Source organism: Argentina silus (genome assembly GCF_951799395.1).
Source record: "Argentina silus genome assembly, chromosome: 13".
Lineage (NCBI taxonomy): Eukaryota > Metazoa > Chordata > Actinopteri > Argentiniformes > Argentinidae > Argentina > Argentina silus.
The window spans coordinates 11,494,696-11,510,112 of NC_139667.1; the positions used below are offsets into that span (position 1 = coordinate 11,494,696).

General features: G+C 46.0%; 1 protein-coding gene across 1 annotated transcript; it reads left to right on the plus strand.

Annotated features, from left to right (window-relative positions):
* The first annotated feature begins 2,578 nt into the window (after window positions 1–2,578).
* Window positions 2,579–14,301, plus strand: LOC310813827 (uncharacterized protein). Its single transcript, XM_083682961.1, has 12 exons — window positions 2,579–2,683; window positions 3,515–3,640; window positions 4,835–5,419; window positions 5,649–5,701; window positions 10,028–10,632; window positions 11,218–11,314; window positions 11,873–11,939; window positions 12,103–12,178; window positions 12,576–12,672; window positions 12,812–12,928; window positions 13,040–13,099; window positions 13,275–14,301. The coding sequence occupies exons 2-12, from the start codon at window positions 3,601–3,603 to the stop codon at window positions 13,362–13,364; spliced, it is 1,887 nt and encodes a 628-aa protein (XP_083539087.1). The 5' UTR covers window positions 2,579–2,683; window positions 3,515–3,600; the 3' UTR covers window positions 13,365–14,301.
* The last annotated feature ends 1,116 nt before the right edge of the window (window positions 14,302–15,417 follow it).

A 15,417-nucleotide genomic window follows, 5' to 3' on the forward strand; every position in this document is an offset into this window, starting at 1 on the left:
GGGGTTACATAGCAGCAGGTAGAGAGGTCAGAGGGCAGCAAGCTCTCATCCAGTAATCCTTTTCTGCAGTGAGCAGGAGAGCCAGGTGACCTCGTACGTGTGTCTGCCAAGTCAGAGCGTCAGCATCAGCGCCCCTGAAGTTTTTAGCAGCAGAAGATTAGCGTCACTACTGCCACTGGAGGTCATCAGCAAATGGGCCTAATCCACTCAGCAGATGTGCTAATTAGCCTGGGCTGGCATCACAGTCAATCAGTGAGTCCACCTCACTCACAGACACAGACACACACCGACACCCATAAACAACCTGGTAACGTGGGTTCTAATGGGTCCTAATGGGCTTAAAGCTGCAACACCTTATGGTGGTAGTGTGTTCTACTTCACATGCATAAGATCTGCATTTAGAGGACACAGTGAGTGAGTGGGGGATGACACACAAACAAACTGTCAGATTTCTGATGGTTCTTCTTCTTCCTTTAAAGGAGCACTAAACCCAACCAAACAATTGTCAGGTTATCGTTTGATACTATATGGGTAACTGGTCTGAGCACCAATGCAAAAATAAGAACTAGTTATGAAACATTCATCAAGCCTTGGCCAAACCCTATTGGATTGTACAGTGGAATCCTCTGTGTGTACATGTAGTCAATGAGAATGTTTGTAGGGGGTCCTGGCTCTGATGGATGCAGAGGGTTACAATGGACACACAGCACCCATTAATCTCAATCAGGGAGTCAAGCTAACTTATCCACACTGCAACACACTCCTCTCTGCTACACTCAGTGGGTGTGTTTCTTTTATTCAGTTGTGAGAACTTATCATTGAAATGTATCTTGGAATTAATATTTGATTGTGCATAGTTGTGGAGAAACCACTGTACAGATTCAAAACATAACATTGCTTTGAAATGTTCTTGTTCACTACAAGGTCATCCTCTTTCTACTAAACTTTATAGTCATGCTTTCTACTATAATATGTCACTATGTCTTTAAACTATCATTGTTATATTGTAACCTTTCTGTTCTTGTACTGTAGAAAGTAAATAAAACGGGTTTTTTAGAATGAATGTACACTTTGTTGTTGTCTTACTATGCATTCTAGCTGAGAGTAGTTCTTTCCATGGTGGGTAGGTAGCCTATAGGTAGGATATCTTCTCTGGGAACCAGGGTCTCCATCTCCAACCTCAGACTGGAACCCCTATCCCCTTAAAACATCCACCAGACTGGTGAGTCCCTCCAGTCTTCTATTCTAGCCCAGGTCTAACACATCTGATTCAAATGAACAACTAATCAAGGGTGAACAGAGCACACATAGCTGAATCAGGTGCTAGACTGGAACAAAAATCTTCAGATACTGCACTCCTCCATCAAGTCATTACCCATCCCTGGACTAAACATAGAAAGTGTAGTGAAACATACTGTACTTAGCATGCACATATTATCTTACCACCCGTAAGGGTAGATGGAGAGTCGTAGCATCAGCATGATCATTTAGAAGAGATAAAATAGCGTTCTGTTCATTGAGGGAACAACCATAACCTCTAGCAGTAACACTAATAGGCTGCTATTGAGTTAGAGTGGCCCAACCTTGTCTTCTCATCCCTATTTCCGCACTGTTTCTTGTGGCTGTTTCAGACACTTTGGCTGATTAATGAAGATATGGACATAAAACACAAGCGAGAGGCATTTAGCCTCCTGTTAGCCGTGGTCCATAGAGCACGTACAGCCGGTGTATTCCCGTCCTACTCACGATCATCATCATCCAACATGATGCCATAAATTCTGTTAATGAACCCAAAAGTTGGAATAATGGGGTTTTACAATGTTGTAAATTCCAAATTGATTGAACTCGATTTTACCTGGGGACATTAATTGAGTCATTAATTCTATTTAGCGAGGAAAGGTACCCTGTTTGACAGGATGACGTCATAGGTGTGAGTTTCTCAGCCAAGGGGGAATAAGAGGCTGTTCTCAGTCATATTTCAAGTTGATTCTTGGGGGTCCAGTAACATTAAACAAATCATCTAAACAAGTTTAATTCGAAACTGCACCAAACTTAGGGGCCTTCTAGTTGAAAATGAAATAGTAGACTCACACTATGACAGATTGGTAGACAAATCATGACAGATGTCTAAAGTCAGACTTGATACCTAAGGATACCCACACTGGGTCATTTTTCAATCCATGTCACATTTTACACCTTTTAAACTCACCTGAAAGTATCTGAATCGGTCTTGTTATGAGACTACATTTGTGCAAGGAAAACATGCAAAACATATTAGACAGGTAATTTGGTCTGGTTTGAATTGTTTCCACGCCCAATGTAGTGTCCACCTATGCTCCCTAGTGGACGCAGTTAGAATAAGATCAGAATCGGTTCAGAATATAATATGTTGATTGATTAAAGTTCATATAAGTGTAACCCAGTTTAAAATGACAACTTGACATTGTGCGATTTTTGTACCGAAAATGAACAGAGGAAACAATATGGACTTGGGTGGGGACCTCGGGAGTAGGGTTCTCTATCCCCACGCTCTGATTGTGCGCAACCCCACCAGGTTCAGGCCAGCGCAGAGTCAGATCAGATGTGCGGTATAGCGGGAAGGTAGGTGCGGAGAACAGGCGGATTATACCGACGGATCAAGAGAAGAACAAAAGAATCCAAAAGAAATATTCAACTCGAACGGGTGGGTACTCAGTTATTATGTTAATAGAGGTAAAAAGCTTGAGACAACCATCTCTGAGACAGAGAGAGAGAGGGTAGGGAGTGTGAACTCATGTCCCCGCTAACTTTCTGATTTCTTCGTCACGGGTTTGTGTTTGCTAGATATTAAAACTATTTGATTTCCAACAAACGTACGTTGTACATAACTTACATTTGAGCTTTTGAGTTGTGCATAATTGTTACGAAGAATGAAAAGTAAATTGGAGGAGAAATGCGCGACGTTGTAGCAATGCGCTTCAGGCATGCAATTTATTAACAAGAGAGAAAAACAATTAGACCAGCCAGCCTCGGCAACACGTTGGTCATTAACAAGTTAAACGCTCCAAGTCACTCATGCTCTAATGACCTACACTAGGCTACACATTGGGATAATTAAAGCTGAACAGTAATTATTAACAGCTGCCAGTGTGCCATTCATGTATTTTTTGACCTCACACTCATTAATGACTAATCTGTACTGAGCTGATTTGGGCTCTGCCTATCAATGTTCCTTTGACTTAAATATGAATTTATTTGTTTATGTAAACACCTTGGAATAGTTTTTGCATCATACGCCATATTCAAATCAACACTCAAATGAACATGGCGATCTACTGACTATGTTTTGAGAAAATTCCCAGTAGGGTCAGCCTAGAGTGATTTGTTTCTGTATGAAACAAGTGGAGTTCCCTTTGGTAATGCTGCTGTCACTGTTGATTAGATAGATGACATCATTTCCCTTGTGGAACATTACATGATTGTGCAAAGATATTTGATCTGTTTAATCATGCTCATGTGTCTGTACACTGCACAGTTCTCCTCAGTCTCAGCTCTGTACAGACAGACAGAGAGAGAGAGGTGAGAGAGCCACTGGTGTGTTGCCCACTCTCCCACTGCATCATGGGTAACTTCTCCACCAAGGATGGCCATGGACCCACAGGTAAACATGTACACACACACACACACACACACACACACACACACACATACACTAGCTAGTTTAGCTAGTTTCTTTCATCGTTTTGCTCTCATGTTTTTGAGGCCTCAAACCCCTCCCTTAGGAATTTCTCTTGGGCAATGTGCATTCTGAGATGAGTTTGAGATATTTGGCAATACATAACACACACACACACACACACACACACACACACACACACACACACACACACACACACACACACACAAGCTGGCACCCCACATCCCATTGCTGGACTGAGAAGCTCTCTGTCTCTGAAGTCTTTATTGAACAAAGACAACAGACCCTGAGGCTCACATGTACATACTTCATCTTCTAGTCAACAGTGGAGGGAGAGAGACGGACAGACAAGCATACATGAATAGAGACAAGGAATGAAATTGAGGGAGAAATGCAGACAAAGTGTGTGTGTGTGTGTGTGTGTGTGTGTGTGTGTGTGTGTGTGTGTGTTGGGGTAGGAATCTTGGCTCCTCTCCTGTGTATTGCTCAGCCAGTGGTCATTCTACTCGCGTCCCTGTGTGATTCGCCAGGCCCTGCTGCCCCAGCTGTGATGAATCGGCAGAATTCCCCGGCTCAGCGCAAGGGCAACGGATTAATCATGGGAAGCCTAATGCTGGCTGACACACGCACACACACACACACACATATACACACACATACACATTATGAGTTAGCATGGGGGAGGCAATAGGGCAGGCCTCTCGTGTCTTGGCTTTCTATGGGGTGAGATTTTCCCAATAGTGACACATTACTGTGCATAGCATGTATCGTTAAGTGTTATGCTGGATGATGTCCATCCATTTTTCTGAGCGATGAGGGCGTCGTTCAAACAGGGACAAAAGAGGCCACTGGCCGTAAAAGATCAGCAGCACAAGAGTAATGTCTGTCTCCTGACAAGCCATAGGCTATTCATCTTAAGAATGACCGGCTAGTTATGCGTGTGTGTGTGAGGGGGGGGGGTGGGGGTGGGGGTGGGGGGGGGGTGGCTAGGGAGATGTTGGTTGAATCACAACCCATAACCACTACACTCAATCTCTCACTTTCCCTTTCTCTGAATCTTTATCTCTGTGTGTGTGTGAGTCAGTTAGTCACTCATTCACTCACTCACCAGTTCCTGGTCATATGTCTTATCTCTCCTCTTATCTCTTCTGTGTGCAGGGCCCCATCTGGATCTGTTCCACACTCCCCCTACCTCTCCGGTCACAGCAAACCTGCCTACTTTCCCTCTGCCCGCACCCCCAACTCAAAACCAGCAGACACCCACAGCTCCACTTCTGAAGAGGCCACTGCTTCGTATCGACCCACCTACCACCTCCACCTCCACCACCACCAACAGCTCTCCGGATTGTAAGACCCCCCTGTCAGTCAGCCCAGACCACTCTGTGATTGGCCCTGGGGTCAGCCTCCTACACAATCGGGTCGGAAGTGATGCAGCGCCGGCTGAAGGGAGGGTCGCGTCAGGGTGCAATGGAGGTCCGTCAAACTCTACCCCCAGGACCCTTCTAGCCCAGGGCAAGAGCTCTGTGTCTAGCCCCACCAAGAGCCCCTTGTCCCTGGGGAGTCCCTCATCCCCGGTCACCCCCTCAGAGCAGAGCTGGAAGGAGAATGACAGTGGTCTGAGCCAGTCTGTGCTGGAGGGGCATGGGTCTGGAGACAGTCAGGGAGAGATGGAGAGGCTGATCCAAGAGGGCAGGGCAGTACTGGACCTCAGTCCCAGTCAGGATTCAACTATGAGTGTGGCGGGTAAGACTGGCGCATCCAGTACAGTGTACTAACTATGTTGGACTGTCTTAGGGAGACTTCTGATGTGTAAGTAAGGAGTAGAAACAAAAGTACTGCATAATGTGGTGGCCTTGCTTCTGCAAAGGTGGATTGGTATCCATTTAAAATGACATTCCATCTATGTTTGATATATATATATCTGTCTAACGTATCTGTCTTGTCTGTCTGTCTGTTTGTTTGTGTGTGTCAGATCTTCTGAGGCGTCTCCTGTCTGAGGTCCAGAGTCTGAGGGAGACCATGCAGGTGAGACACACTGACCACAGGACAGAAGGGCGGACGTCTGTCTATAAACACCAGCATTGTCCCTTCTTTGGCACATTCCTTCAACACAACTTCATGTGTCCATCTTTTCCAACTGGGAATATGTCTTCTGCTCTACTCCTAACCTCTTCCTGACACGCACATGTTTAGATTATTACATAAATTCGACACTTGCATCCCTGCTGCCTTAAACCTATGCTGTTTTTGTGTAGTCGTTTTGAAATACTACTTTCAATTGTTGCTACTACACACTAAGCTATATTAAGCATTTGTTTGATATATTTGTCAAAAGTAAGTGTCTTGGCGACACTTGCTGCAGGCTTTCAACAGATAAGTATAGGAACGTAAACAGGAAGTGATACACTCCCCGAGGCGGAGGTCAGGGCCGTGGGTTCAACGCGTGACCTTGTGTCCAGGAGATAACAACAACAACAAAAGACGCCCTCCACCCAGAAATGGAACGGGCAGCGCAGCAAGGGCCTCTGGGAGACGTGGTCCTGCTGTCCTCTAGGCCCCCTTCCTGAGAGGCCCAGCAGGAAACGCTTTGAGATCAACTCCATCTCTGCGTCTGCCTTCCTCCTGACCATCAAAGGCCCTGTGGTTAGATGGCTGGTTGGTGGGGGAGGGGGGAGGGGGGGACCAGAATTAGAATTCTTAGAGCATCACTCAGACATCCTAAGACATTCCGATTCCTATTCCGATTTTTTTATTGCGGTAATTTCCTGTCAAACCAAAACCATTCCAAAACCATGACCATTCCAAGTATTCAACCCAGGGGCTCTTAGTTTCTCCAGATCTGGTACCGATTGGAACAGCTGGAATATGACCCTCCCTACGCCCCCCCCCCCTCCCCCTCCCTCTTTTCCCCCCTTCTTCTCTCCTCAACATCCCCGCGGGTGCCTAGGGATGGATACAGACTGACCTAAAGCCTAGAGAGACCAGAGTCAGCCCTGCATATGAGAGAGAGAGAGAGAGAGAGAGAGAGAGAGAGATATGTGTATGGAGGAGGGGTCCACATTCAGCTGTTGAGGAGACAAAACTTGTTTTGTTTGGTGGCGTGAGGGAAATTGTGTGTGTGTGTGCGTGTCTCAGTGTGTGTCAGAAAGGGAGGGAGAACACACACAGACACATTGAGAGTCCTGGCTGGAGCGTGGGCGTTGTGTTGGACCATAGCTTCCCCCCTTTCCCAGTGCCTCTCTCTACATCTGAGGGCTCACCGCCCCCTCCCTGAGCACAGAAACTCTTAACAATGACCTCACAACTGCAGCTCCTAAACTCTCCCTGCACCCCTCCTCTTCTCTCCAACTGACCCTCCCCCCCACCCCTCCTCCATCCCTTCGCTTGCTCGCTTCCTCCCTCCACCAGGCATTGTGTCTATGCGGTGGGTGGCGGGGTGGGGTGGGCTGATCTTGTCCTGAGGATTTAATAGCTCTCAGAACCCAGCTCTGGGATCAGTTCCAGGTGGACAGTGCCGGCTATTTCCAGGAATGAGCTCTCAGCTCTACCGGCTCCAGCTCACAATCTCTGTTTCTGGGAGGTTGTGGCTGCTGAATATGTTTACATGCAGATTGAAGGTTGTGTGAGTCAAATTTGCAATGCAGAGTAAATGGTGGGGGATTTGGGAGAAGGTAGATACCATCTCTCTCTGGTGTGTGTGTGTGTGTGTGTGTGTGTGTGTGTGTGTGTGTGTGTGTGTGTGTGTGTGTGTGTGTGTGTGTGTGTGTGTGTGTGTGTGTGTGTGTGTGTGTGTGTGTGTGTGTGTGTGTGTGTGTGTGTGTGTGTGGACATGCAAGCGTATACATCATAATGGTTTTTGGAGTGGTGTAAGCAAGTGTATCCACAGACGTTGCAGGTATTGCTGTAGAGGAACTAAGCCTGTCTGTTTATGAGTGTTAGACTGTATGGGAGCTGGTTGTTTCTCATGCCCCAATGGCTGTGGAAATCTGGAGAAGACCCATGACATAGTTAGGATGTTCCCCAAGTGTGTGTTTTAGGCAATCAGGGTGTGTATGAGAACTAAGGCATGAGGACAGATGGCCCACACACACACACACACACATACACGCTCTCTCTCAAACACACAGATACACACACACATCTCACTTTAAGCCCAACACCCTTGATGTGTGTGTGTGTGTGTGTGTGTGTGTGTTTGTGTGTGTGTGTATACAGCTGTGCCTGTGGAGGGGCAGTAGGTCAGTACTTCAGGGATAGTGTGTGTCTGTCTGTCAGAGGGAGAATCAACACTCTTTATCTGTGGGAGATGAGGAGTGCCCCTTCCTGTTTCCCCTCCCAAGACATGCCCTAGTTGGACACACTGACTAAAGACAGGATGCTCATCATTGAAAGATGTGTACACGATGTCTCAATTTAGACGAATGACATTCCTCATAGTATTATTTTTAAGATAAAATAAGTCTGAATGCACATAGAAGGCAGTTTGCCTTCACCAATGGGGCTATGTGTGAAACAAGGGTTGACTTGTGTGATAATGTGTCCTGGTGGCTTTGAATCAAAGAATGTACAAACCGCGTGTTCATTGTGAGTGGTTTTAGACCACATTTAAAATGTGTGTGAAAGAGAGAGGGGTGAAAACCGGTTTGTTGAGGGAAAAGAGAGAGAGGGGGAGGTGTGTGTGTGCCCCTAAAGAGGGAGGTACAGAATATGCTGTGTGTGTACATATACAATATTAGTGAGAGAGTGTGTGTGTGTATGCACACACTACACGGAGGTTGTGTGTGTGTGTGTGTGTGTGTGTGTGTGTGTGTGTGTGTCTCTCCACTGACGACATAATAGGGCCCAGCTGTGGTTGAGTCGCTGGTCAGATGAGGGAACGTGCTAGCTCCAGTTTCGCCTCCTCCTCTGCGTCTCAATCCATTCTTCATCTAATTACCAAACGACCCAACCCCTCCACTCCACACACTCCCACGTTCCTCTGTGGGTCTCACTGCAATACGCACACACACACACACACACACACTGACTCCATTCAAGCATACGACACTCCAGTATGTGCCTGTGCATGCTTCTGACTGCTTTATTCTTCTCGTTCTCTCTCCCCCCCCCCCCCCCTCTCTCCCTCTCTCCCTTTATAGAGGTTCTGCTCTCAACAGCGTTTCCCAATAGTCTGGTATCATTTACCTTTTGGCTCTGCAACTCTGCTTGAGTGCCTTCTTTGATATCCGTGTACCTCAACCACAGGGCCAGGGGTAATGTTTGTGCATGTCCACAAACTTCACTCCCTCTGGGGTGTTTCTCAATAGGCCAGAGTGGCATCGTCTCTCATTCATATTCACTCAGCTAGACAATACAGGACTTAGTTTTCACTCGTCTCTGTCTTTCATATCAATCATACAGATGGTAGGAAAAGAGACGAGGAGAGGGAACTGCTGTAGACTGTTGAGATGCACACGCACACACACACACACACACACACACACGGTCTTGGTGACATGGACTCAGAGGACTTGCATGGTATCCACCCTTGGCCTTCCTCAACAAGATTATGTCATAGCCTGTGTTGCTGAAATCTGATTAGCTTTCCTTGTTTGAACTTGTGTGGATGGTATGTTTGAGCAATAGTCTCTGTGCATCACAAACCGCTGGGAGTAAAAGCGGTAAACACACACAATCCAGGTTAGTTGATGTGAGCTGACAGCGATGCGCCTGAATGAAGGGCCTGTTAGGAGCTAACTCTCTGGCACTGGGTCCTGTTGTACCACTTGTGGTTGGCCAGGCCTGCGCCACTCCCTCTCAGCCCGCTAAGGCTTGCCGCTCATCCCTTTCAACTGTGCAGTCACAATGAGGTTTGGCAAATCAAATCAAATCTCTGGGTGTGTGTTGGTGTGTGTGTGTGTGTGTGGGGGCGGGTGTGTGTGTGTGGGGGCGGGTGTGTGGGGGCGGGTGTGTGTGTGTGTGTGTGTGTGTGTGTGTGTGTGTGTGTGTGTGTGTGTGTGTGTGTGTGTGTGTGTGTTATTCCAAGCAATTGCTGCTTCACCGCCAAGATGACTTGACATGTTTTTAGATATTGCTCATGCACTTTGCACCCATTTGTTTTATTCCTTTATTGTTTTAATGTGTTTTATGGTCTTGTATTTGTGTATACCCACTTTTTTATTATGCTGCAATCAAGTTACCCGGGAATGAGACAAAGATTTTGTGAATTGAATAGAGCTTTGTTAAACACCGATACAATGCTATATTTTAACTGAGAACCTAAATGTAAGGGGGACTGTTTCAGTGTGAAAATAAACTACAAGAGTAGCTGGATTGGCAGCTAGCTAGCTAACTGACATTGTTTGTCTACAGACAGAGCGCGGGGAGTGGCTGCAGTTCCAGGCTGACCTGCAGGTGGCGGTAGCTGTGGGTGACCGGCTGCGTGCCGAGGCTGAGGAGGAACTGAGTTCACTCAGAGTGGTCCACCGGGATACGGAGAGGGAGATGACGGCCGCCCAGCAGAGGCAGAAAGAGACGGATGGGCAACTGGTCACCCTGAGGGGAGAGTTGAGGGAGAGTAGGCAGAGACTAGCCAACCTCACCCAGACCCATGGCAAAATCCAGGACCAGGCTCCAACCCAGGCCCAAATCGAGACCCAGTGCAAAATTCAGACCCAGGACCAAGAGAAGGCTGCTGCGGACAACAACACTCATGAGTCCCACGACGGGACACACAGGGGCAGGGAGAGGGGGATCAACAGGGTAGGAAAAGGAGGAGGAGGAAGAGGGGAAGGGATGGGGAGCCAGGATGAAGGGACTATGGTTGTGGTTGTGGATGAGGCTCGAACCGACCCTAAAGGCGTGACCAAGGATGTGGCCAAAAGGTACCTGAGGAACATGACCAATGAGGAGAGGAGTGGAGAGGAGGGGCGTGCTACCCATGAAACGTGTAGGATAGCCACCACGGAGAGGTCACGGTAAGAGGCATGATGGTTTGTGTCTGTATGGTTTTAATTCTACTATACATAATGTCAGAATGTTGTTTTTGCATGAGAATCTTCTCACAACTGACTTCCCTGTTCAAATGAATGTGATAAAGTGTTTATGACCAGTATGGAATGCCGTGACTCTCTATGGCTGGCTATTCTACCAATGAGCAGTACGGTCAAGGCATAACAAAAGAGTCTTCATACTCAATGCTAAACCATTCAAATTCTACTCAACTCACATTAGATATGAATTGAAAACAGAGTATTGTCAGACTTTATTAGCCATGTCTTGAGGAGTCTGGAGGATTGGGTGTCTCTGGAGTAGAAGAAGCATTCTCAGGGGCAGCTGAGGATAAGGCTTTTCAAAGAACCATGTAAAAACATTGATTTAGAACTGGAACTGAAGTGGAAAAGTAACCGAATAAATCGTAGCGAAAACAGTTGTCTTGGCGTCTCAAGTTTTGACCTCTTGATTAAGCTGAACAGCGGTGGTTATTTTCTGCTCCGTGTGTGTGTGTGTGTGTGTGTGTGAGGCCATCCAATAATATCAAAGCACATTCCTTGATTCTACAGAAGCCTGTCCAGACTGCCTGTGTCCTCAGACTCCCCCGCTGTACAGAATGGAACCTCCCAGTCCAACGCTGGCACAACAACAGGATCGACAAACAAGGTGAGACCACAACTGAGTGTTTGAGGTCTTGATGTGATACCATGGGCTTATCCTAGCACTGATAAGCCTAACCCTACAAAAACACACCCTCCAGGACCAAAGGGGCAGGAGGCACACATTTTGTGTCTCATGGAATGTCATCACAGTTCCTATAACGTCCTTGAGATTAACATTAGAAAATGTTGGATCGTTAGAATTCTAAGGGGGATTTGGCTGGTACACTCGCATCCACAAAGCAAGGAGGACCTAGGCACTCTTCATAGAATTAAAAAAGCCTTTATTTATTGTGCCATGTTCCATGGAACAAGCACCATAAAAACTCAAGTTTTTGTTGAGTCAGGCGAAATTGAAATGCTACAATAAATGAAGGCATTTCAATTCTATGAAGTGCCTTGGTTGAGGACTGATTAACCCCATTACCAGAGAGCCCCTTCAATCTACTATACTAGTATATCCCAGCAGCGCTCCCCTCTCTTCTTGTCTCAGCGCTACACTGTCATTGAATGTCATCCAAATGTAAGTGCATTGCTTATGAATAGATAAATGTCATAATTTCAGAACCTCTGCCAACCCAGGGGAAAGAGAGGCTTGGAACGACAAGACAGTTGGTCCAGCATCCATACAGGTGTGTGTGTGTGTACTGTGTGTACTGTGTGTACTGTGTGTACTGTGTGTACTGCGCACAGTAAGTGTGTCTGTGTCCCTCATCAAGCATACAGTAGGTAGCATTCATCATTTTGATGGCCCTTTTTGCTCTTCTAAAATGCACTGTTCTGTTGGTGTCACAGGGAAACAGGAGGAGACTCTGAACCAATACAATACTGCCCTCACAGACCTGCCCCCTAACAAGAGCACTAAGCCCAGGTGAGTCCATACATCATACAATCAGGTCTCTTCAGCTGTATAGACCCCCCTCTTTTATAATTTAATAAGCAATTTAGTTGACAGTACACATTAATCAACATATTAGTTTACATATCAATGTGAATGTGTCGGTGTTAGCTAGAAAGCTGATTAACATGCGTAGCATCTGGACAGGCTTAAAAGCATGACATCATATATGAATACAAAACAACACTGCATCACGTCAGACCATAAAATAGACAACGGATTATACAAAGGTTAATAGTGGCAGAAAGCATCAAATTCCATGGCTGAATCCAGATTTCTGCTAGTGAGCTTATGTAGCTGGTCATGAAGTTAGTGTCACTAAAGTGTGTGTGTGTGTGTGTGTGTGTGTGTGTATTGTTGTTGTCACCAGGTCCCAAGATGGCTTCAGCCAGCTGCTCCGTCGCCATGGCGGCTCTAAGAGGAACTCTCTGCTGCGCTGGTGTCAGAGCCGCACTCAGGGCTACAAGGTAACAGGGGCTGGAGTGGTGTGTGTGTGTGTGTGTGTGTGTGTGTTATGGTCAGGTGAGGGGGCACTGGGAGACTATTTGATTGGAAATATCAAACACTTCCAATATCAATATGATTCCCTCTCTGTCTCTCTCCCAGAATATTGACATCACCAACTTCAGCAGTAGCTGGGCGGACGGTCTGGCTTTCTGTGCAGTGTATCACACCTACCTCCCCTCACACATCCCCTACTGCACCCTGAGCCCTGAGAGCAAGGTGGGACACACACACACACACACACACAGACACACACAGACACACAGATAGTGTAAGTGAACTGAAACTATTTGTTTCTATTGTTGTATTGCATGTTCTTTCAACCCTCAGATGGAGAACCTCAGCCTGGCGTTTAAGACAGGAGAGAATGTTGGAATCACCCAATCATTGGTGAGTCTCAGTTCATCACACAACCCCTTTCTTTACAAATGAATTAGGTAAGACTAGTCCTAAAGCACTACCAAATACTAGGTTTAACTGCTCCAAGTCACAAGTCTGTAATTATAAATGTAATTACAGTTGCATATTGGATGAGGTGGGCCGACTCAATCCCTCTGTTTTGCAGACAGTGGAGGAGATGCTGAGGGCAGGAGGTCCCGATTGGCAAAGGGTTCTGGGATACGTGGAGAGCATGTACCGCCATTTTGAGATGTGACTCCATGACAGGACAGGACACCTAAGATTGTCTGTGTTGGGATTGCGGTCGCCCCATGTACAACTCACTACTGCTGGTTGAGTGGGTGGGAAACGTCTCACTCTTTAACCAGCAGAGATGCTCATTGATTGTGATTCAGAGTTGAGCTTTGTTAGTGCATGTTGCCCCCTTGTGGTAAAGATTGCAGGTGCATGTTTTGCTGTAATGTCTCCACACTGGTACTTCATCAGACAGTACTGTAGCTAATGTAGCTTGATCATATCTTCACCAAGATAAAATATTTGGTGATTTCAAATATGACCAAAACTTTGCCTGACTCACCTTTCATCAGCAGTGTTATCTTGTCATTTGATTTCAGTGCAGTGCCTTTAACGCTAGAGTCTTCCGTTTTTAAATGTTTTTTTTTCACTCTGTAAGTAATATGCACTTTTATATGCACTTTGTTGATTGTAATTTAAAGGAGAGGAGGAGAGAGGTGTTTTGTATAGAGACGTTGTTGCTACAAGAGTACAGTTTGTTAGCTTGACAGTTTAACAGTTGCCCTTAATGGCAAATAGGAAAATGACCTTAAATCAGTGGTTAAAGGCGTCTAATGCAAAATGTGATTCTCCTTAATGGACAGAGCAAGTGCACAAAGCTAGGTAGGCTAGGTGTGTATCATTGTTATACAACATGAGTGCAGCCTTATACTCTTAGCGTAGCTTTTTCAGGAATTCAAACAAACAAACTCCAGTGGAATACAATGTACTGCCTTTGTTTTGAGAGTTTTATACTGAAATGATGAGTACAAAGATGCCAAAAGTCCATAGTGCCAAACAGAACAAAAATACACTTGTTTTGTAAAATAATGAATTATGTGAAACATGATGTTGATCTGTAAGTGTGAAAGCAGAATACTGCATTGTTACCAAAGAAATACAATTGTTTATTAAAACCAGCAGTGCCTGTTCCTTGTGTAAAGCCATGTCATGTTTCAGTGTAGATTAACCATTTTGGATGTTCAGACAGAATTGGCAACCCACTTCTCCACCCTTCTCCTGAGGTGTCCACTTGTGTACTCCCTCATATGGATACAAAAGCATTTGATTGGTGAAAGGGAGTTTCCACAATAACTCTTACACCTGTTCCATTTAAATCCATATGGGGGAGTGTCCATGTCCACACTGCTGGAAAAGAGAGAGTCGGGACACGGAGGGGACCTGTGCAGCTTTGACATCCCCATGTGCTGATGTACTATAGATATCCAAGACCCCTCACACACACTGACTAGTGAAAAGGATATGACTCACTCTAAAGCGCTTGAAGGAGGGCAGAGAGAACTTGCTTGTGTGCTCATATTTCACATTATGTTGAAGAGTAAAAACATTTAGGAAAATTCAGTCTTTTGTTATACAACACATTTTATTTTTTGGTTAATACGTGTGTGTTGGGGCGTTGTTTATGTTCTGGTCTTGGGGCCTCCTCTTCTCTTTGGGGCAGCTGAAAGAGAAAATCAACAGCAGAGCCGTCAACAAAGCAACAGCTAATCATGGATATGACTAAAATTACAGTGATCTGAATTGTGTAGATAGTTGGAGCCACTCAGAACCGAACCATAAAAGGTACAAGGTGCTGAATCGTCGAGAGTCTTACCTTAGACGGGCAAACTTATGGTCTTCCTCAGTCCAAAGATCCAACTGAACCACCCCTTGCCCTGGCTCTCAGTGACAAATGGATTGTTGTCATCAAAAGATGGAGAGGTGACCTGAGGGGCTGGACCAGGTGGAGAGTCCAAATGTGTGGAGAGATACTCGTCATCCATGGGTGGCATTGTGATTACCGAATAGGAGTAGATTGACAGTTCGATGATGGGAGCCTTGGCCAGGGAAATAGGCTCCTCATCATCTGTGGATGTAACATTGTCGTCAGCAGACATGAACATAGGACTGGAGGGTCGAAGGTTATCCTTGGGTGGAGTCAGAGGCTCGCAATCAAGATTGGCCAGCAGTGCGGCTCTCCAGTTCCTCCTAGGTGGACCTGTTCCAGCCTTTATGAGCCTGTTGGGAGCCATTCT

Coding starts and splice junctions, on each gene's coding strand:
- LOC310813827 (XM_083682961.1), top strand. CDS start 3,601: ATGGGTAACTTCTCCACCAAGGATGGCCATGGACCCACAG. Junction 11,315..11,872: donor CAACAGGATCGACAAACAAG/GTGAGACCACAA, acceptor TCATAATTTCAG/AACCTCTGCCAACCCAGGGG. Junction 11,940..12,102: donor TTGGTCCAGCATCCATACAG/GTGTGTGTGTGT, acceptor TTGGTGTCACAG/GGAAACAGGAGGAGACTCTG.